General features: G+C 59.2%; 1 protein-coding gene across 1 annotated transcript in view; it reads right to left on the bottom strand.

The window, feature by feature from the left end:
• The window catches only part of NPHP4 (nephrocystin 4), a 75,782-nt gene that overhangs the window by 44,029 nt on the left and 9,888 nt on the right, over positions 1 to 21,865 (bottom strand). Inside the window, exons 3-8 of the mRNA XM_054583334.1 lie at positions 20,897 to 21,069; positions 20,599 to 20,663; positions 18,104 to 18,259; positions 12,159 to 12,295; positions 8,355 to 8,536; positions 7,766 to 7,892 (exon numbers count right to left, since the gene is read on the bottom strand). Coding sequence (XP_054439309.1) covers positions 7,766 to 7,892; positions 8,355 to 8,536; positions 12,159 to 12,295; positions 18,104 to 18,259; positions 20,599 to 20,663; positions 20,897 to 21,069 — 840 coding nt within the window. The remainder of the gene's footprint in view (positions 1 to 7,765; positions 7,893 to 8,354; positions 8,537 to 12,158; positions 12,296 to 18,103; positions 18,260 to 20,598; positions 20,664 to 20,896; positions 21,070 to 21,865) is intronic.

Genomic DNA, 21,865 nt, shown 5'->3' with positions numbered 1-21,865 from the left:
ACCCCTGCGAATGCTACAGTCCAGGGTCCCTGCGGGGCACTGAAGGGCGGCCCCAAAAGACAGGTCCGCATCCTAACGCCTGGGCTCCGTGCCCGGGGCCTCCCCTGGAAAAGGGTCCACGCTGTGAAGCTAAGGAAGCGCCACGAGGAGAGGAGCGTTGGGTTGCCCGGGGGCCTGAATCTAAAGACAAGTGTCCTCGTGAGAGCAAGACAGAGAGGGGCCTGAGGCAGACACACACAGAGGGCAGGGCCGCGCGGCCACAAGCCGCAGAACGCCCACGGCCAAATGGCCTGGAGGAGGCAGGGCCCCCCCAGCTCTGCCGACCCCCCAGCCTGCGCCCAGCACAGCTCATTCGGGAGCTGTGGCCTCAGACCCGCGCAGGAATTAACGTCTGTTGTTTCAAGCCACAGAGTTCCCGGCCATTTGCTCCAGCGGCCCCAGGAGACCAACGGAGCCCCTTGGCTTTTGTCCTCAGAGCAACCCGAACCTCACTTGGCAGCTGGCCAAACGTCACGTTCCTTCAGGAGCCTGATTCTGCCTCTGCCCAGGGCCCCCCCGCTGGCCACCAGAGCCCCCTCCACCCCAGCTCCAGGCACTGCGGCCCCAAGGCCCTCACACACTGGTGACGGGACACCTGTGGGGCAGGGGCGTCCCTGCCCGTGGCCACACCAGAGACACGCCAAGGGACACGTCCTGGGGCGGGGGGTGGCAACCACACGGCAGCACTTAGCCAAGCACAAACAGATAAAAACAAACTGGTGTGAGACATCTCCAAATGTCCCCAAAATCACACGGATCACAGAGGAAAGAAGCTACCAGAAACAAAGCAGGGGTAGCAGTCGAGGGACCGTATTACAGTGGGGGGAGGGGCAGGGAGGCGGCCTGGGGCCCTGGGCCGGGCACGGGCACGTCTGCCTTCACACGGTGCAGACGTGACCGCTACACGCACCGTCCACGTGACCCTCGCCACCACTTGAGAATGCGGACCACTGAGGGGCTGCGGCCACATGCAGCGGGCGGCCGAGGCCCAGCCCAGGTGGCAGGCCACGGGCCATCCTTCGGACGCGCATGCAGGGCTGGGCACACACACACCAGCTCTGGGGACTCGGAGCTGGGCACTGGACAAGGGACGTGGCTCCCTTCAGACTGCTTGCTTCTGGGCGTCCTGAATCCCAAGGGGAAGTCGGGGAGAGAGGCCCAGGGCCGGGTCTGGGCTGCTCCTTCCTCCGTCCCTCTCCGAGTGAGCCCCGCAGAGCCTCTGTGCCCACGGGCTCAGGCCTGGGGTCCAGCCTCCCTCCCTGTGGCCACTCCCCTCCCCTCCACAGGCCAAGCCCCGCCGCGGAGGGCAGTGAGCTCCCTGCCCTGGAGCAGCCGCAAGTCCAGGGCAGGGATGCGCATGAGGCGGGCCCAGCCTTCCCGGGGCGGCGTCCGGGGCCTCAGGAGAAGCAGCTCTCTGGCTGAGATCCAACCGCCCGCGTCCCGCTCCCCGACGCAGGGCATGTGACACCGTCCAAAGCCACCCCCGCCCCCGACCTCCACGGCACTGAGTGGCCCTGGCCGCAGCGGGAGAGGAGGGGGCGACAGACGAAGTCGCCAGGTGAGGAGGGGGACGCAGCCGAGGCCGCGGAGGGGACTGAGAAGCACCACGCCGGGGTCTGGAAAACGTCGACCCTCAACCGGCCGGCCCTGAAATCAGAGCTATGCTCATCCCAAGACAGTGCTGCCACCGGGGACAACATGTAAAAGGACCCAGGTCTCTCACTTGTTTCTTACAACTGCATGGCAGTCGGTAGTTACCTCACAATAAAGCTTAGTTTTAAAATTGTGTGTGGCACATGAGAGCTTTATAAAGTGCTGGTAATTTTTTTAAATGACTAATCACACATGCAAAAAAATAAAAATTTAAAAAACCCTACCTTGTTAAACTAGAAGATATTATGAAGAAGAAAGTCGCATTTATAACAGCGGCACAAAAATTACGTATGTATGAATAAATTTAACAAGAACTGTTCAACTGTTTAAAATGTATGTTTTAAAAGTATTTTTAAAAGTCATTCCTGAGAGACACATTAACAGATGGGACCGATGGAAAGACATCCCTTGTTCTTGGTCAGGACACAACACCCTCAAGACGTCTGACGTCTCTAAATCACTTTAAAGATGCTCAGAGAACTAAAGGAAGAGGTGGACAAAGTCAAGAGAACATGTGAAAAAATGGGTTCAACAGCAGAGAAAGAGTCAGCAAACCTGAAGATGAAACAATGGAAATTCCCATATTTTGCCATGTATACTGTACTTTTTTTGCCCAAATTTTTGAGGGAAAAATAAGGATGTGCATTATACATGGGTAGTATTAATTAAAATTTCTTGTACCTTGTATCTGTTCTTGTGTTTCGTAACAATTTGTTACATAAAATTTCTTACACCATATGTTCAAAAATAAATGTTAAAGTTCCTTTATAACACAAAAAGAAGAGTATCTAACTATAAACAAATTAAAAATTGAATTAAAAATTAAAACAAAAGGTTTTTTCCTGAAAGTTTGGCCCAAAAACGTGGGTTCGCATTATACATGGCAAAATACGACACTGAGTCTGAGGAACAGGGACGATTAAAGAAAAATGAACAGACCCGAAGGGACATCATCAAGTGAGACGAGGCGCCCGCCGTCTGAGTCCCGACGGAAGGAGAGGCAGAGAAGGGAACAGAGAGGCTATTCGAGCAAGTAGTGACTCAAGGCTTTCTACGTCTGAGGAAAGACTTGAATATAAACATCAAAGAACCCCAAGTAAGAAGGATCTGAAGGGACCCACACCAAGACACATTATAATCGAACTTTCAAAAGACAAAGAGAGAATCATGAAAGCAGCAAGAAAGAAGTAAAATGTCACATATAAAGGATCCGCAATCAGATCCTCAGCAGATTTCTCCAACTAAGTCTATAACCTAGACAAAATGGACAAATTCCTAGAAACACAATGCCTACCAAGGCTAAATCACAAAGAAATAGAAAACCTGATCAGATTAACTGGTAAGGAGATTGAATCAGTAATCAAATCTCCCCCAAAAATAGTCTTGGACCTTAGGGCTTCACTGGTTAATTCTACCAAACATTTAAAGAACTAATACCAATCCTTCCCAAAATTTCTCCCAAAAAGTTGAGGGGGAGGGAACAGTTCCTAACTCTAGAAGGCTGGCATAACTCTGACACCAAAGCCAGAGAAAGATACCACAAGAAAATAAACTGCAGAATATCCCTTATGAACATAAATGCAAAAATCCTCAGCAACATACCAGCAAACGGAATTCAGCCCCATATCTAAAGGGATTACTCACCATGGCCAAGAGGAACTTGTTCCTGGGATGTAAGGATGGTTCAGCATGAAAACCAATCAACGTAACTTGCCACATCAACAGAACGAAGCAGGGAGAAAACCACATAGTCTTCTCAAGTGATGCAGAAAAGCATTTGACAAAATTCAACACCGTTTCATGATTTAAAAAAAAGAAAAGAAAAGAAAAGAAAAGCACTCAATAACTAGGACTAGAAGAAAACTGCTTCAATGTAATAAAAGCCAAACGCGAAAAGCCCACAGAAACATCACGCTCCACGGAAGACGGCCAGCTCTTCCTCTCGGGAAGGCAGGGGGGCCGCTCTCCCGCCCCTACTCAGGACAGTGCCGAAGAATCAGCGTGGCCGCGGAGGAGGGGGACTTACGCAATGGCCACTGCAGACCCAGCCGACAGGCATGAAAGGACATACAGTGAAGGAGGACATCCCTGTTCACGGACTGCAAGGCTTCACATTGTGGGAAAGGTCGATGCCACCCAAAGCAATCTACAGATTCAGTGCGGTCCCTATCAAAATCTCAGGGATGTGTTTTGCAGAAATAAAAAAAATCCATCCTAAAATTTATATGAAATCTCAAGGGCCAGCCATGATATAGCCAAACAATCTTGAAAAAGAAGAAACTGGAGGACTCATACTTCCTGATTTCAAAACTTTGTACAAAGCTACAGTAAGCAAAACTGCACGGTGTCGGCTAAAAGGCAGGCCTATAGACCAAGGGAATAGGGAGAGCGCCCAGCAAGGCACCCTCAAGTGATTCTTGACAAGAACGATGCCCATCAATGGCGGAAGCAGAGTCTTTTCAAAAAATGACACTGGGAAAACTGGGCATCCATGTGCAAAAGAATGAGGTTGGAGCCTTATCTATCGCCATATATAAAAATTAACTCGCAGCCGATTAAAACCTAAATGTAAGGCTTAAACCAATAAAACTCTTAAAGAAAACATTGGATAAAATCTTCATTACATTCGATTTGGCAAGAAGTTTTTGGCTATAACACCAAAGGCATATGAAACAAAAGAAAAAACTGGACTTCATGAAAATGTTTAAAATCTGTGCATCAGGAGATATTTCCAACAGATCAAAAGAGCAACAGAGTGGGAAAAGATGTTTGTAAATCCCATGTCTGATAAAGGACTAATATCCAGACTATATGGAGAACCCCTAAACTCAACCACAAGAAAACAAACAACCCCATTCAAAAACAGGCAAGAACCCAAAGGGGCCTTTCTCAGAAGAAGCTCTAGGCATGGCCAATGAGCATATGAAAAGACATTCAACATCACTAATCAATCGTCAAAACTGCAGTGAGACATACTTCTCACCCATTAGGATGACTAACCAAAAAAAAAAAACTATCAAAAAAAAAGCAAAAACCCAAACAAACAAAATGATGAGTGTTGGTGAGAACGTGGAGAAATTAAAACGCTTGTGCACGGTTGGTCGGAATGTGAAATAGTGCAGCCACTGTGGAAAGCAGTATGGCGTTTTCTTAAAAAATTACAGATGGAATCACCACATGCCCCAGAAACCCCACCCCGGGTAAAACCAAAAAAAGCCAAAGCAGGGTCTCAGGAGATGCCTGCACACCCGCCTCCAGCAGCCCTGCTCCAGGGCCGAACCTGGGCAGCACGGGCCCGCAGGCCACGTGAGGGGCCATGTGAGGGGCCACGTGAGGGGCCATGTGAGATGCGGCAGGTCCATGCGACGGACGTCCCTCAGCATGAAAAAGGGAGGGGACTCTGCAACGCGGAGGCCCCGAGCCCACCGCTCGGGGGGATAAGCCAGGCATGCAAGGACAAATGCCACATGAGCCCACGTGGCTGAGCTACTGAGTCACATCACGGAGACAGAGAGCGCCCAGCAGTGCCAGGCAGGCTCCCCAAGGCGGAGGCAGCTGGGCGCACGCCGGATATGCCGTCAGCCCAGGCAGCCTCTCGTGACCCAGACGAGCCGCCGAGAGACGAGTAGCTGCAGCCACACAGCACTCGGCCCGGGGGCCCTGCTCTGGGCCGTGCTGGCTCTCTGGCCCGGGCCGCGCAGCAAGGCAGCCCGAGCGCCGGTCACGGCATAGAGCCCGGCGCCCCGCTCATGAAGAACTCTGAGATCAGGGGTCAGGTTCCAAAGAAAAGTACACTTCTGGGGCTTGTCTATTTCTGATGAAGAAAAACTCTGGAAAAAGGTACACCCTGGCTGATGAATATTTGATGACGGAGAAATCTTCATTTCCTAGGTGTGAGGGTGGTGTGGCAGGGCGTGTTAAGCCCGTGCCCTTTGGACAGGCAGTGACAGGACATCTGGGATTTGCTCTAACAACCTGGCGGAATGGGGAAGGAGAGGACAGGCGGAGACCCAGCCCGCCACAAGCTGACAACTTCCGAGCTTGCTGATGGGGACCCTGGGCTCTTCAGCCGCTTCTTTCTACCTGAACGTTGGCAATGTTCCAGAACAAAAAAGTTAAAAAAAAAAAAATGTGCATGCCAAAATGGTTACAGTAATCAAAACAGAGGCAATTAGTGCACCCCGGCTGGTGTGGCTCAGTGGGTTGAGCGCCAGCCTGAGAACGAAAGGGTCGCGGGTTCGATTCCCGGTCAGGGCATGTGTCTGGGTTGCGGGCCAGGTCCCCAGCTGGAGGCAACTGATCGATGTATCTCTCACACACTGATGCCTCCCTCTATTTCTCCCTCCCTTCCCCTCTCTCTAAAGAAAGTAAGCAAAGTCTTTTTTAAAAACAGATGCAGTCATGACCTCAAAACAGTCCATGTGGGTGGTGGGAGCGAGCACCGAGAGAACGAGCCGGGCGGGTCCCGACGCCCCACGAGGCACCTCCGCCTCTCCGGCTGCTGGGGTTGGAGTGGGACGCCCGCCGTGTCAAGCTTTTTAAAAGGAAGGCAACGCACAGCCAGCCCCGAGCTCGCGGGAGCCCAGGGTCGCGTCCCCACCATCACTCCGGCCCGCGGGGGGAGGAAGGACAGCCCAGGCCAGCGCCAGCACTGTTTTCTCCTCCGGCGTCCCAGCCGGTCACAGCAGGACCCCGACCCAGCCTTCAGCACCGGGTCCACACGCACGTCATCTACGGGAAACCGCTCCAGGCACTAGAACATCCCTTCCCAGGTGCCAGGAGGGAAGGATGCCGATGGCGGCAAAATGGAATCCCAAGGTTTGCGTTGAGACAAACCGCCAATCAAAAAGAACTGAGGAGCTGCTACCAGCCACGGCCCGAGAGCACGTCCCCGTGAGGAGTTACAAAACAACGGAGTGTCACCAGTTTCAGCACTGATCTACGATTGCACGCAAACTGCAATTAACATTCTGGAGGGCACATCATCCTCCTGTAAGTGATGAGTGGAGAGCCGTGTGGAGCCCCCCACTGGGGCACCAGGCCCACGCCCATGGGGCTGGCACCGTCCAATGTCCCCAACCCACCGGATGACACTGGGGACACTGCGCCTGTGCCCACGCTTCCTCCCCCAGGCCCCTGTCGCCGCCCAGGGGCCCGTCCCTGCAGTGAAGGCCCAGAGCCCAGCCCAGGGTGCCCACCCCGCGCGGCAGGTGCATTCGGGCACAGCTCTGTTTCACCTGATGTCTCTGCTAATAGAGAAAAGCAGAGCATCATCAGAACGACCGTGACCGTGTGCTCGGCCACAGAACACCCGCCTCCAGGTTTGTTCACCTGAATTGGACCCTGAATCACGCCGACTTCAGGTGCAGACGTCGGGAGGTCCGTCTGCAGCTGCCAGAGCCAACGGGAACACTCAGCGGCTGTGGGCCTGACCCCGTCCCCTCCCGGCTCGCCCCACGGCTGCGGCCCTTCCATTCTCCCATCGGCCGCACAGTGACGCCAGCCAACTCGCCGCCTCGGGAGGCAACGCGGGGGCCTTTTCTCCATTTCTAACTGACTTGTTAAACTGACATTTGCTGTTTCAAATAGGAAAATAAATCTCAAGAACAGCGCGATTTGGGTTTTCCGAAGACTGCATCCACGAAGGCTGCCCGTCGCGTTTCTTCCCACTGAACGCTGCAAATTCTCAGCGATGACACAGGCCTGGGCAAAGATCGTTGGGAGAAGCCACTCACCACTGATGCAGATTCAAGCCTGACCACGCTTAATGTCACATGAAAAATGCAGTAAACAGCCTCATTTTTCAAAATAATTACCAGCTCGATAATTACGAGTCGCTGCTACCAGGAGGCCTGCCTCCTGCAGGCTCCCTGCCGTCAGTCAGCGGGCCGCCCCGCGGCACACAGAGGGGCCTGACCAAGTCACCACTGGACGATCGGTGTTCTAGAACCTGCCCCACGCTCGCCACGGGGTCGCTGACACAGCCGCACCGCTGCAGCGGGAGAACGCGAATGGGGACCGGTGAGGTGCGCAGCCGCAGGGCCCCCTCCCGCCCCCAGCACGGAGATCTTACGTTGCCGTCCACGCCCGACGGGCTGCTCAGCACGTACTCCAGCTGGAAGACGATGGCGAACGCAGGGTGACGGACCATCTCAGGCAGTCGGAGGCGGCTTCTCAAAACTAGCGCCTGGCTTCCGGAGCTGCAACCAGAACACGAGGCAGGGGCCCGTCGGGCGGTGGCTCCCGCTGCCCTGAGGCCCCACCACCATCGGCGTCGCCGCGCCGGCGCAGGAAGCCCTCCCCGGGCAATGCCTCTGAGCTCCTCTGGCTGCCACAATGGACACTTCTTCCAAATCACCAGCACTGTGCCGAGAGGTGGGAATGCTACGGCCGGGTCTCCCGGGAGGCTCCGCCCCAGGGCCAGCGGCTGCAGCCTCGGGAGGCGCCTCTGGTTCCCACCCGGGAAGCAAGGCAGCGCAGACCTGCAGCCCCACCGAGGTCTGCTCCCAACGGCACGACTTGGCAAGAGGAAACACAGGCACCGGGGAGGGTCCCCGGGTGGCTGGGGCACGCCTCACGCACACGTGCAGCTTCCCCTCACGTGGAGGCCCACTCACTCCTCCTAATCCCGGGGACCAGGGTTCGGGACCCTGGGCGCACACCTGGCCTTGGAAGAGGAGCCGACTTTCCTGCTGAAGCTGGCAGAGCGTGTCAAGGCCACCTCCCGCTCGGGCACCAGGACCATGACCTGTGGCCTGTGCACGAAGCCCAGGCCGTTGTGCACGCCGACACACAGACGCCGCTCCGCAATCTCCAGAGCACTGCCGTCCAGTGGGCCGTCCGCCTGGAAGAGCACATGTCAGACAGCGTCAGGCCTGGGCAGAGGTGAAAGGGGCTCACCGGCCAGGTTCCCAGGGGAGGGGCAAGTGGAGTGGAGAGGCCGTGACGGAAGCTGCAGCCCTTTCCAGATCGCAGGGTGCTTCGTGAGCAAGAGTCCCAGCAAAGGACAGATAAGTCAGCCGGTCAGAAATGGCTATAGGGCATTTGCTAGGCAGTTTGGGGTTTCCTAGGGTAGCATGACTTCTCAGGGCGATGCGCCCTACGGCACCCTCAGATGCCCAGTCACCAGAGTCTCACCCTAAGTCTCCAAGGTTGAGCTGCCTCTCCCAAGATGCACCAAGCCAGCAGCTGGGGACCTCGGCGCCTGTCCCAGGACTGGGGGTCTGAGGCACGGGAGCCCCTGCCCCCCTTCCCAGGGGAGGGCGGCGCTGGCAGAGGCGCCTGGCCAGCAGGTCCCACGGCCTCCACCCCCCGCAGGACTCAGGCACTGCAGACCCGGGGCGGGCAGGTAAGCAGCAGAAGAGGCAGCCTAGTCAGGCAGTAAGTCACAAACCGATAAAAATGGAATCTGCCCCAAAGTGGTCACTGGATATGAAAGCGTTTCATCTTAAGAAAAAACGCACAGGCACACTGACAAATGAGCCAGGGTGGTCCTCCCAGCTCTCGCTGTTCATTAAATTAGGGGGCTGTGGCCACAGCAAAACAGCGCCCGAGTCCCCCAGCACCCTCTCTGCCATTCGTCACGCGGAGCGGATGCACATGCAGCCTTAGTCCTCCAGTGAGGAGAACAAGCCGGTGGAGAAGGCTGAGTGTCCACCACTGAGCGGGAACAAAAGCACAAAGACAGTACAAACACATGACAAAGTGATTTTACAGGAATGCATAAAATTCAGCACTGATGCTCTTGGAGCACGTCCACCCTCAGAGAGCCCACGCTGCGCAGGGAGGAAGCAGCGGGGCCACACCGAGAAAATGTGAGAGGCCCCTTCAACCCTCCCTGCAGGGTTTCTGTTCCAGGCGGGACCCCGTCACACAGAGCTCCGTTTCAAGGACGGCACTGCACCTGTGCGTGTGCAGGATTAGGAACTGCGGACTGCTGGACTGCAGGACGGCACCGCACCTGTGCGTGCGCGTGTGCGGGATTAGGAACTGCGGACTGCTGGACCGCAGGACGGCACCGCACCTGTGCTGAGCAGGCTGTGCGTGTGCGGGATTAGGAACTGCGGACTGCTGGACTGCAGGACGGCACCGCACCTGTGTGTGCGGCGTGTGCGGGATTAGGAACTGCGGACTGCTGGACCGCAGGACGGCACCGCACCTGTGCGTGCGTGTGTGCTTGTGCGTGTGCGGGATTAGGAACTGCGGACTGCTGGACCGCAGGACGGCACCGCACCTGTGCGTGCGTGTGTGCTTGTGCGTGTGCGGGATTAGGAACTGCGGACTGCTGGACCGCAGGACGGCACCGCACCTGTGCGTGCGCGTGTGCGTGATTAGGAACTGCGGACTGCTGGACCGCAGGACGGCACCGCACCTGTGTGTGCGCGTGTGCGGGATTAGGAACTGCGGACTGCTGGACCGCAGGACGGCACCGCACCTGTGCGTGCGCGTGTACGGGATTAGGAACTGCGGACTGCTGGACCGCAGGACGGCACCGCACCTGTGCGTGCGCGTGTGCGGGATTAGGAACTGCGGACTGCTGGACCGCAGGACGGCACCGCACCTGTGCGTGTGCGTGTGCGTGATTAGGAACTGCGGACTGCTGGACTGCAGGACGGCACCGCACCTGTGCGTGCGCGTGTGCGGGATTAGGAACTGCGGACTGCTGGACTGCAGGACGGCACCGCACCTGTGCGTGCGCGTGTGCGGGATTAGGAACTGCGGACTGCTGGACCGCAGGACGGCACCGCACCTGTGCGTGCGCGTGTGCGGGATTAGGAACTGCGGACTGCTGGACCGCAGGGACGGCACCGCACCTGTGCGTGTGCGTGTGCGTGATTAGGAACTGCGGACTGCTGGACCGCAGGACGGCACCGCACCTGTGCGTGCGCGTGTGCGGGATTAGGAACTGCGGACTGCTGGACCGCAGGACGGCACCGCACCTGTGCGTGCGCGTGTACGGGATTAGGAACTGCGGACTGCTGGACCGCAGGACGGCACCGCACCTGTGCGTGCGCGTGTGCGGGATTAGGAACTGCGGACTGCTGGACCGCAGGACGGCACCGCACCTGTGCGTGCGCGTGTGCGTGATTAGGAACTGCGGACTGCTGGACTGCAGGACGGCACCGCACCTGTGCGTGCGCGTGTGCGGGATTAGGAACTGCGGACTGCTGGACCGCAGGGACGGCACTGCACCTGTGCGTGCGCGTGTGCGGGATTAGGAACTGCGGACTGCTGGACCGCAGGACGGCACCGCACCTGTGCGTGTGCGTGTGCGTGATTAGGAACTGCGGACTGCTGGACTGCAGGACGGCACCGCACCTGTGCGTGCGCGTGTGCGGGATTAGGAACTGCGGACTGCTGGACCGCAGGACGGCACCGCACCTGTGCGTGCGTGTGTGCTTGTGCGTGTGCGGGATTAGGAACTGCGGACTGCTGGACCGCAGGACGGCACCGCACCTGTGCGTGTGCGTGTGCGTGATTAGGAACTGCGGACTGCTGGACTGCAGGACAGCACCGCACCTGTGCGTGGCGGCGTGTGCGGGATTAGGAACTGCGGACTGCTGGACCGCAGGACGGCACCGCACCTGTGCGTGTGTGTGTGCTTGTGCGTGTGCGTGATTAGGAACTGCGGACTGCTGGACTGCAGGACGGCACCAGCAACCGCAGCGCTCAGCCAGGCTCACGGCCGAGAAACAAGAGACCCGGTGCATGCCAACACCTGCCCCCACTCCAGGCACGGTGCTGAGCCAGCCACGTCGAGCCACGTCCCCGCCCCCGGTGCGAACGCTGCAGCGGGGGCCAGGTCAGCCAGGAAGCCAGCGAGGAGGCCAGGCGCTCTGGCAGGGGCCCGGCGGGAGGGAGGCCCTGGCACAGGCAGGTCCATGCTGAGGCCCGAAGCCCGAGGACTCCGGCACAGAGGGCGAGCGGGCAGGGAGCCCGCGCTCAGAGGCCCCGCTATTCACGAGGCGTCACCCCTGGCTACAGCGTAGGCACCCCACCATGTCCAGGGTGCTCCCCACAGGCTCTCAGGTGAAGGGCAGGTAGCAATATGCTCACACAGCAGGCTGAACCAGACAGCTGACAGATTTGGGGGACGCCTTGCCCAGAAGTCGGCTTTGATGGGGCAAAATGACTGGGCTTCTAGTCCGCTCCTTGGGTGGAGCCAAATATCCTCGAAATGTCCTTTGCAGATGTCAATTTCACACATTTCCCTTCACTCATTTGGTGACTCGTTTATTAAATGGGGAATAGTTCAAGATCTATCCAAGATGTTAATTAATGTCTCCAAATAACAGCATCTTAATCACCAGCAAAGTTAAGACAACAGGCTAGGTTGTCCCTCTCCCTCCACGAAGAGGGGAAAGACAGGGCGAGGTCACCAGTGGGTGGCCTGAGCCCCCGACCCCGGGCAGCATCAGAGGCTCCACTCTGCCACTGGCATCGCCCCTGCTGACGTGAGACAGTACCTCCCGGAAGTGGTCGCTGGTAAGGAGTTCCAGGAGCTCCTCCTCGAATTTCTCAAGGGAAGGGTACAGCGTGATGAAGACATCGTCCAAGTACCACGTGACCGACCTCTGCAGGCGGGGCTTCCGGAGTGCGTCACCTGAAACAACAAGAGCGCATAGGCAGGCAATCCACGGAGCTCTAGGCCGTGGTGAGGGGACCTGTGGGCGGGAAGGAGGCGCGGGACCCACACGGATGGGACACGGGGCCAGAACCCACTTCATTGTGAGCCCAGGCGCCAGCCTGACTAAACACACGCAGCTTCCATCTGAGGCCTGAACCCCGCCCCGGGCCTCCTCCAGGACCAGCGCGGTAACTGGCAGTCGGCAAACACAGGCGGCACGACGCGAGGCCCGCCCGCTCCATCGGCTCGGCTCCCCCCACCACCCGCTTCCTCCAGCAAGCACACAGCCAGCGACGCCGCCTCTCACTTCACCCCGTCTGCCTGGGACCCCTGGGAACACACGGCGTCCTCGTGAGCACGCAAGGCAAAAGCACAGCCTGGGCTGGCACCGCAGGCCACGAGTCCCTGTCCATCCTGATCAAGAAGCGTCCCTGGCCGTGAGCTCCTTGCGCACAGAAGGGGACACCGGCTCCCGGCACCCAGGCCAGTGTCCAGCAGAGCAGGCGCGTGGAGCCCTCGGCCATGCGGGGAGAGCCCACGCGTCCACGGGCCCCGGGGCGGAGGCCGAGGCAGCAGGAAGCAGGCACCGCCCGCCGCTTCCCGAAAACACACCCCGCTGCGGGGGCCTCACGCCCCGGCGCCAGGACTGCCCTGCTCTGGTCCTCTCTGTCCCGTCCAGGGTTCTCACGACCACTCAGCTACTGAGGTGCACGGTCTTCCCTTTGAAAAGCCAGCCCCAAGGTTAAAAAGAACAGCTGACACGAGACTCAGTGACAGGAGACTCGGTAACAGTGACACGAGACTCAGTGACAGTGACAGGAGACTCGGTGACAGAAAGTGACACGAGACTCAGTGACAGTGACGACTCAGTGACAGAAAGTGACACGAGACTCAGTGACAGTGACACGAGACTCAGTGACAGTGACACGAGACACTGTGACAGGAGACTCGGTGACAGTGACACGAGACTCAGTGACAGTGACAGGAGACTCAGTGACAGAAAGTGACACGAGACTCAGTGACAGTGACACGAGACTCAGTGACAGTGACACGAGACACTGTGACAGGAGACTCGGTGACAGGGACACGAGACCCAGTGACAGGGACACGAGACTCAGTGACAGTGACACGAGACTTAGTGACACGAGACTCAGTGACAGTGACAGGAGACTCTGTGACAGTGACACGAGACTTAGTGACACGAGACTCAGTGACAGTGACAGGAGACTCTGTGACAGAAAGTGACACGAGACCCAGTGACAGTGACACGAGACTCAGTGACAGTGACACTGCAGCGAGACGCGCCCTGGGCTGCCGGCCAGAGGCCCCCGAGTCGGGACTGCCAACGGCAGGTGCGCCTTCGCCTTCCTGGGCATTGAGACCCTGCACAGACCCGCCTCCAGCCCTGGCCGGGCGGCTCGGGCGGTTGAGCACTGTCCCCGACACCAAGCGGCGGCGGGCTCCATGCCCGGCCAGGGCTCGAGCCTCGGTGGGGGCGTGCCCGGGAGGCAGCCGGTGGATGTCCCCGCCCCCCACCTCCTCTCTCTAAAATCAGTAAACATACCCTCAGGTGAGGGTTTAACGAAAGTGTCCGCATCTGCCTTCTGCCCCAGGAATGCCACTTTTTGAACCTATTCAGCAAAATAAGCAAGGCATTCATCAGAACATTATTCATAATAGAGAAAAGTGAGAAACAACCAAATGTTCAAAAATGGGAGCATTTAAGTAAGCGGCTCATCCACATAAAGTGGGAACAAAAATCAAGTTGTCAAAGGTAATTTAATGATCACAAAGTAACCGCGCGAGTGGAGAGGAGAAAAACACGTAAAACTGCCCCTTGATGCCAATTCTATTCGAACACGCGCATCCGCGTGCGTGTTCACCGGCAGGCGGTGGCCGCAGGTTATCCTGGGTCCCTCTCCACGGCTTCCTCCACCTCCCCATCGCAGGGATGCGCCGGGCTGGGTGCCCCTGAGGAAGCTTGTGTTCCGCCCAGAGCTTTTAGAGGCGCTTGCAGCAGGCCCCCAGGGGAGTCGGAACCAACCCGCCGCAGGCAGACGGTGGGAACGGCCCGGGCGCCCATCACGGACGACCAACGGACAGAGAGACAAAACGTGGTCCGTCTGTGCCTCGGACGGCTCATCGCTCCGCCTCCGAGAGGAAGGAAATCCGTGCGCGCAATCCACACGGGTGGACCTTGAGGACATGATGCTGAGTGACAGCCTGTCACAAGCGGACAAATGCTGTAGGATCCCATTTACATGAGGCGCTTAAAGGACTCAAGTTCAGAGACAGCAAGTGAGACGGTGGGCGCCAGGGGCTGGAGGGGGCAGAAACGGGGACCACATGTTTAACGGGGGATAGAGCTTCCGTTCACGATGAAGAAGCCGCCCGAAGCGTCCGACTGATGGGACCGGAGCTGTCACCAGGGGCTCGCGGTTCACAGCGCACCGACAGACGGGGACCGCACTTGGGCGCTCTGCCTGCCTGTGACGTTCCTGTGGGCGTCGGGGGCTTGGGAATGTGCCCTGGTGGCCATGAGACCCTCTGCTTTCCCCCAGGGCCCATCGGTGCTATGAGGAGGGGCCTGGACCCCCCCAGCACCTCCCTGGCTCCCCCAGACTCCATTCGGGGCCTGGGTCCGCCCCAGAAAAGGGCCTCTGGCTTGCATTTATGGGCCAGCGCCCAGAGCCTCGGGCCGCTCCGGCCAGGGTCTGAACGCACAGCAGAGGGGTCCCAGCCAGGAGGCTCACTCCCATATCACAGGTGGCTTCCTGGGCCACCACACAGGACAATGACCTAAGGGGCGATGTGGTGGCCCACCGTCCAAGGCAGAGGCTGTCCAAGAGGAGGCAGGATGGGCTTCCAAATTGCAAGAAAAAGGTACAATGGAACCAGCAGCATTTGACAAACTGGGACAAGTCTGGGTTCCCCTCTGAGAAGCTGCTCAGGGAAAGAGGCCCGTCTGCCTCCTGGGGGTGACAGGAGGTGCCAGAAGGACCTGAATTAACCGCTGCGTTTCTAGTCACTCCCGGGCTGAAAGTCACTCTTACAAACTCAACCCCCACACACGTGAGCATGAGTCGAACGGAGGAGGCGCAAATAAGGCCCACGGGCTGTGCGGACGCTGGGGTCCTGGTGCGGTTCTGCTCTGCCGCCTGGGGACGCTGGGCGAAGGTGCACGGGGCCTCTCCCCATCACTCACTAAGACCGCAGTGAACCGCAACAACCCCAGTGAAAATGTCAATGAAAAACAACCGGACCCTCCTCTGCTGTGGCGTTTCACAAGCGAACAAACATCCGGCTCCCCGGGCAGCCCTGAAATAAAACCAAACCCTCTGCAAACTCGGCAGGTGGCTCGCCCGGGAGCCTTCCGGTCCCGCCCCAGCCCTTCCAGGGCTGTGAACCACCACCCAGCAACGAGAGGAAGTCACGAGAGCCCCGGGTCCAGGGCAGGACGCCACAGAGATGCCAGGCCATCAGAACACGGCTCGGAGCCTCCAGGCCGTGCGGCGCTCTCTGCAGGGCTTCCGCCCAGAGCGGGGACTGCGCACAGCGGGCGCCTTCTCGAAGGTCACCCGGGGACCTGCCGGCAAGCAGCGTCCCCTGGTTCCCCCCAGGAGAGCAAGTGCCGCTCCTGCCCGTGGCCAGCCGGGCTGCCCACCCCTCGCCCGCCAGAGCGCATTCCAGCTCCACCTCCATTCGTTCCGAACGACCACAGACACCGCCGCACGTGTCTGCCGTGTCCCGGGCGCCGCCTGCATCCGGGTGTCCTCTGCGCGTGGCCGTTCCGCACCAGCGGGACCACAGGGCTCAGGTCTCTCCTGAAAACGTGAGCTTTAAGGATAAAGAGCTGGAATCGTGCTTTAAATCAAAACTCCGCTCTGTCGCGTGGGCCCTGGACTCCACGGCCTGACCCGAGACACGAAGAACCGAACACAGGCCGTCTGGGCGCCTGGGCTTCTTTCCAGCAACGACCTAGAGGCGGGTCTGGGCTAAGCCTCGGTATCCTGAAGTTCACCTGCAGCCCACTGACACCCACGGCACACCACCAGGGGAGGCTACAGCTCGGGCCCCGAGGCCGTTCTGTGCAAAGGCCAGCACCCAGGAGAACTGAGACTGGCACAGGCCGACGGGGAGCAGGCGTGCACCGGTGCGCTCACCTCCGCACACCTCGCAGCGGGGCTCGCGGGGCCCCCCAGACTGAAGGGCCCAGGCCAGGGACCGGCCACTGCTGAGTCCCAGAGCCACAGGCTTCATGGTCTCCCACTGAACCCCAGCAGATGCCCACGAGGCTTTCCGTCCCCCAGAACCCGGGCCCTCCTTTCTCTCAGGAGAACACAGGCAAACCACTCAAAGCAACGAGACTTCCTACATGGGCTCAGGGCGGCGATTAAGCTCAGTGACCCACAGCGAGCCCAAGCCTCGGGCCCCTCCTGAGACTTGCCCCTGTTCATGATTGATGTAGCGCCTCTCATGTGTCCTCATCTCTTCTCTGGGGCACAGAGCAGACGGCAGCCTGGCAGTGGTCATGGGCCAGAGATGCATGAACCACGTCTCCATCCTGGCCTGGCCCAGGGCGCCTGGGCCCGCACACGGGCAGCGTTACTGAAAACGATCACTCCCCGCGCTGGGGCGGAACCGCGGCCTTTTCCTCGGGGTCTGAGCCAAACCCTCAGCACATCGCAGCCTTCCCGCTCCACTGCGCCCCTGAGGCCACGCCTGCTCTTCCTGGACCAAAGTGGGAGTCACCCCAGCGGAGCACGAGGGCCCGCCGAGCCGGGCACGGGAGAGCTGGCGTGGGCCTTCCCCTGGATCCCTCCAGACGGCCAGGCCAGGAGCCTCCCACGGTGCCCAGGGAGAGCGCGAGGCCCCCGCCGTGGGCCCAGCTGAGCGGCTGACCCGCCCCACCACCGGGGGACCGACTGCTAAACCACAGGGCAGAGCCCAGGGCCTGGCACGCAAAGCTCATTTTCCCATAACCAAGCACTGCACAACCGTGTTCAGTGCAGCTCCGTTCACAGCAGTCAAAGGTGGAAACCCGAGTGTCTGCGGACAGGTGAACCGGTGAACAGATGAACAGAAGGCAGTCCGTCCACAGAGCGGAATCTTATTCAGCCTTAAAAAGAAAGGCGATTTGGACACAAGGAGGAATCTTGCGAACATTGTGCCAAGTGAAATAAGCCAGTCACAGAAGGACAGATACTACAAGATCCCACTCACATGAAGCTCCCAGAGGGCCTGACCGACGGAGACGGAGAGAGAACGGGGCGAGCCGGGGGCTGGTGGGGGCGGGGGCGGCGAGTGTTCACTGGGGACAGAGTTTCGGTTCGGGAAGGTGGAAAAGTTCTGAAGGGGACGGGGGGGGGGGGGTGGCTGTACAACAGTGTGAATGCACTGAAGGGCCCTGGACTCTCCACCTACAAACGGTCAATGAAGACGGGAACTTTTATCTCATGTCTATTTACCACAATTAAAAACTAATAACCAAGCCACTGATGGTGAAGGCCTGGTCAGGCGTCATGGCTTTCCTACTCTTCTTACGAAAGCACTTCCTGAGGAAAGAACACAGAGCTGACGTGGGTGAGGCGAGGCCGTTCAGGGAGGACTGCAGGCAGCGATGGCGCCGCCGCCCTCGCCCCCCCCCGCCCCCGCCCACTCCCCCTCCCCCGCCAGGCTCGCTGCCCAGAGGTGCCGCCTCCCCCGGCCGGGACTCGCCCGCCTGACAGAGCCCCAGTCCTGCCTCCGTGAACTACCAAGCGGCGAGAACAGAGCAGCCCTTACCCGCGTCCCCGGGAGCAGGAAGGAGGCCAGGTATGTGCTGCAGCCCAGACACCAGAAGGTTCTCAGGCAGGAGGTGGAAGGCGGGCTCCAGGGCCGGGTGTGGCCGCAGGGTGCACTGCAGGCCGCAGTTCTCGATCACCGTCAGGTGCTTGTTTTCTGGGGAAGAGAACACCTCTGTGACGGCCGAAGCCAAAGGCACTTCCGTCAAATCAGCCGATCAACGGAGAACCTCGGACAGAAAGGAACACCACAGACAGGAAAGGTATTTTTCTAGGGGGACAGAGGAATGACTCTGTTAGGTCAACAAAAAAATGAGGGGGGGATCTCTGGTAATTTTCTCTGGTAAAACTGCAGCAAGAGAGATGCTTGTTTTTAAGGCAACGGAATGAGCCCTCCCTGGCTCAGGCTTCCACAGAGCGGGAAGCCCTCCCACACGCCACTCGCCAGGGCCTCCCCCTCGGCCTTGGCACTGGTGTCCCCGGAGCCCCACAAAACGGCAGGGCCTCCAAGACAAAGCCCTGTCCCCAAGGGCCGTCCGCTCTTCTGGGGTGAGGGTTAAGGCACAGCCCATCGATCTTCCTCACACGTGGAGGATGGGGTCCAAACCCCAGAAAAGTTCTGGTGAGGCGCTGGGAAAAACGGGAGGAGAGGCAGGTCCCCGAGGGAGAGGCCTGGAGCAGCTCAGGCCCCGTGCGCTGGGAGCAGGAAGAATGGGAAGCAGTTCGGCCGGCAGGACCGGGGCCAGGGAGGGGTACACCCCAGAATCACAGGGCCTTGGGGTTGAGAGGGGCCACTGGCATTCCCACTAAGTGGTCGATCGTACTTGGGCTTGATTTCCTCCACTGACAGGGGCCTCACCACCTCCTGACACATGCTATGTGACTCATAAGAGCTAAAGGCAACCTACTGCGTTCATCAGAAAAAGAAATTACTGAAAACTGTATCGTTATTGCCTAACCATTCCAAACACAGGCTCTGCTCACTCTAAAATGTTAAATGCCCCCTAAGCACTTCCCGACGACCTCTGTGGAGGGCAGATGGGGGAAACGCCACAGAACTGCGAGTGCGCAGCCCTGGGACCCCGCGACTCCACGGGCAGGAACCCACCCTGCAGGCCCGCTCGCACGCCTGCGCAGGGCAGCCCGGCCTCAGCCCTCGTTCTCCGGGGCCGCCCAGGTGTCCGCTGCGGGCCCGAGCCCGTGGTGCCCAGCCATCCCGCCCACGCCGCACAGCCGTGAGGGGGGCGAGGGCTCTCTGTGCCCTGGCAGGACGGGTTCTCCAAGACAAGCCGCCACTGGAGGAAGAACAAGGGCCAGGGCCACGAGTGAAAGGAGGGCAAAAGGAAGACTGGGGACATGCCTGTCGGCGTCAAAAGACCCGGAAAGGATACGCGGAACTCCACGAGGTCACCTGGGTGCAGCTGAAGGGAATGACCTCACGCTGAACCTTTCTATACCTTTCTGTGCTTTCTGAATTCTGAACCCTGTGACTGTACTACCCATTCAAGAAAACACCGTGAATTCCTGGAAATGACAACTGAGGAGACGCGCTCACAGCCCGTGGCCGGTCCCTCCCGGGCTCCCCTGCGCAGTGGCGGCTCCCCCACGGGCAGCCCAGCAGTCCCGGAACCACGGACGCCGCACCACCGCGGCCTGTGCACCACGTAAAGGGCCCTGGCTCTAGGGCTGCCCCAGGAGAGAGAACACCGGCAAGTGATAATTCGGGTCAATGGAGAAATAACCTCGAAGGCAATCTTTAGCAATAAAATTAAGTTTGTTTCAAAATTCAGCAGGAAGCGGAGGGGATAGGCTTGGTCTGACTCTTTCGCACAGGCTCCTGGCAAACAAAACTGCCGTCACGGAATCCAGGCAACATCTCAAAGAGCCAGAAGGCCACACTCCCAAACAGACCTGCCGGCCCGTCCACCCTCCCAGCAGCCGGCACAGAGCTCGCCCGGCTCTGACGTGGCCGGTGGCCCACGCCTACTCCCTCAGACGTGCCCTCCCGCCCGTCCTCCATGTGGCCACAGCCAGAGGGGCCACACGTCCCTCCCAGCTGGCACCGGCCGCTGGGCCTCCAGAAGACAGGAGCCCAGCACTTCCACAACGTGGCTGGTGTCCCCACAGAAGGCTCTTCAGTCAGGCACAGCTGCGGGCCCCCCTGTGTCGGAGAAAACCAATGGATTTCACCGTCAGTGGCTTCCTATGGCAGCCGGTGGCAGTGCTGGACAGTAACTACTCCATCTGGGGGACAAGGCTGTCGCCCTGGAGGCAAGGAGGACACCTGCCCTCCCACCAGGCAGCTCCCGCGAGGCCACGCCTGTCCCGTGGCCACCCTCACAGAGCAGTGCCCCGCTGCCGGGCCGGTCTTCCAATTCCGTCGGACGCCCGAGCCCACGGCACAGCTCGCCCGGCGGTCCCGCTGAGGAAGCTCAAGCACAGACTGGAAGCAGACAGCGCTCGGGAAGTCCAAAGACGGCCGGGCCGGTCTCTTACGCTCTATGGGGTCCTGCAGCAGCGGGTGCAGCAGAGCTCTGGGGGTGCCGTGATACAGCCTCAGCCTGCAAAACAAGACGGTCAACACGTCAGCACTCGCCTCCGGCTTCAGTCTCTCTCCTGAACGTCAGCTGCTCCCCTGGGAAGGAGAGCATGAGGGTTATAAAGCAAAAACATCCCCGGTGCTCGGCTACGAACGCACAGCACGTGCCGACCAGGATAAAGCTGTCCGGGGCAGCCCAACAATCAGCACAGAAAACCCCGGGGAAGCCCGCAGACGGAGAGCGCGAGGCAGCACCGTTTGTCCTGGGAGGCAGACGTGGGGGACTCTGGCTTGCTGCTGAAGAGCCGAAGGATTCCAAACCCGCACGACAGAGCCTGGAGGGTCCCATCCCGCTTCCTGCCTTCGGCCACGGCTTCCACCACCGCCACGATGTTCGGGTGGTTCAAGGACGTGTGGAAATACAAGGGCTGCAGAACAGAGACAGAAGCTGTGTGAGGGACCCGACGTCGGCCTGCGGAGCGGGGCGCAGAGGACGCCCACGGCTGTGCTCCCGCCGCCCCGGGCCGTCGCCACGTAAGTGCCACACACGGCCAGGTGCACGTCACATCCCTTCCAAGGCCCCAGAGATGACACAACAAGTGCAATAAAGCACCACCCCAGAGTCACGCCTCTCGCCCCAGGGGCCTCGGGCCGTGGGCCTCAGCTCTGGGAACTTCCCGTCCACAGAAAGTGCCGGCAGGGGCCAGGCCCTGCAGAGAAGGAAGAGGCCACGGAGCGGGGTGGGGGCGGGCGCACGCCGTACCACCGCCAGGGCCCGGCGATGTCAGAGAAGACGGATCAGGTCCCTGCAAACACGCCTCCTGAGCCATCCGACGTTGATGCTCGCTGTCCAAAACTTCAAACACAGCCTGCCAACACCGACTCCAAGCCGTTTTAGGCAGAACTGTTACAGAACTGCATCTGAACCAGCCTTGTTTGAGCAGGATCCTTAGATTTCTTGAGGCGCTATATAATTACCTCCAGTTCAGAGACCAACTAACGTCTTTTTACAACAAAAATCGCGTTGAGGTCATTTTTTTCTTACAGGACTGTTGGGACCTACGCCAAGCAGACGGTATTCAGATGGCCTCTAACAGGGTCCCCACAGAACCTCTGCGCTCCCAGCCACGCAGACACAGGGCGGCCTCCAGCTCTGGCTCCCGGGGCCGAGCGGGCGAGGGCGCCGGCAAGTCCAGCCGCTGCCTCTGCTCCGTCGGCAAGTTT

This window comes from Pteronotus mesoamericanus, unplaced genomic scaffold (genome assembly GCF_021234165.1).
Source record: "Pteronotus mesoamericanus isolate MK-2021 breed Mesoamerican mustached bat unplaced genomic scaffold, CSHL_Meso_final contig_1193, whole genome shotgun sequence".
Lineage (NCBI taxonomy): Eukaryota > Metazoa > Chordata > Mammalia > Chiroptera > Mormoopidae > Pteronotus > Pteronotus mesoamericanus.
The sequence above is the reverse complement of the archived record's forward strand: the minus strand, read 5'-3'. Positions and strand labels throughout refer to the sequence as shown.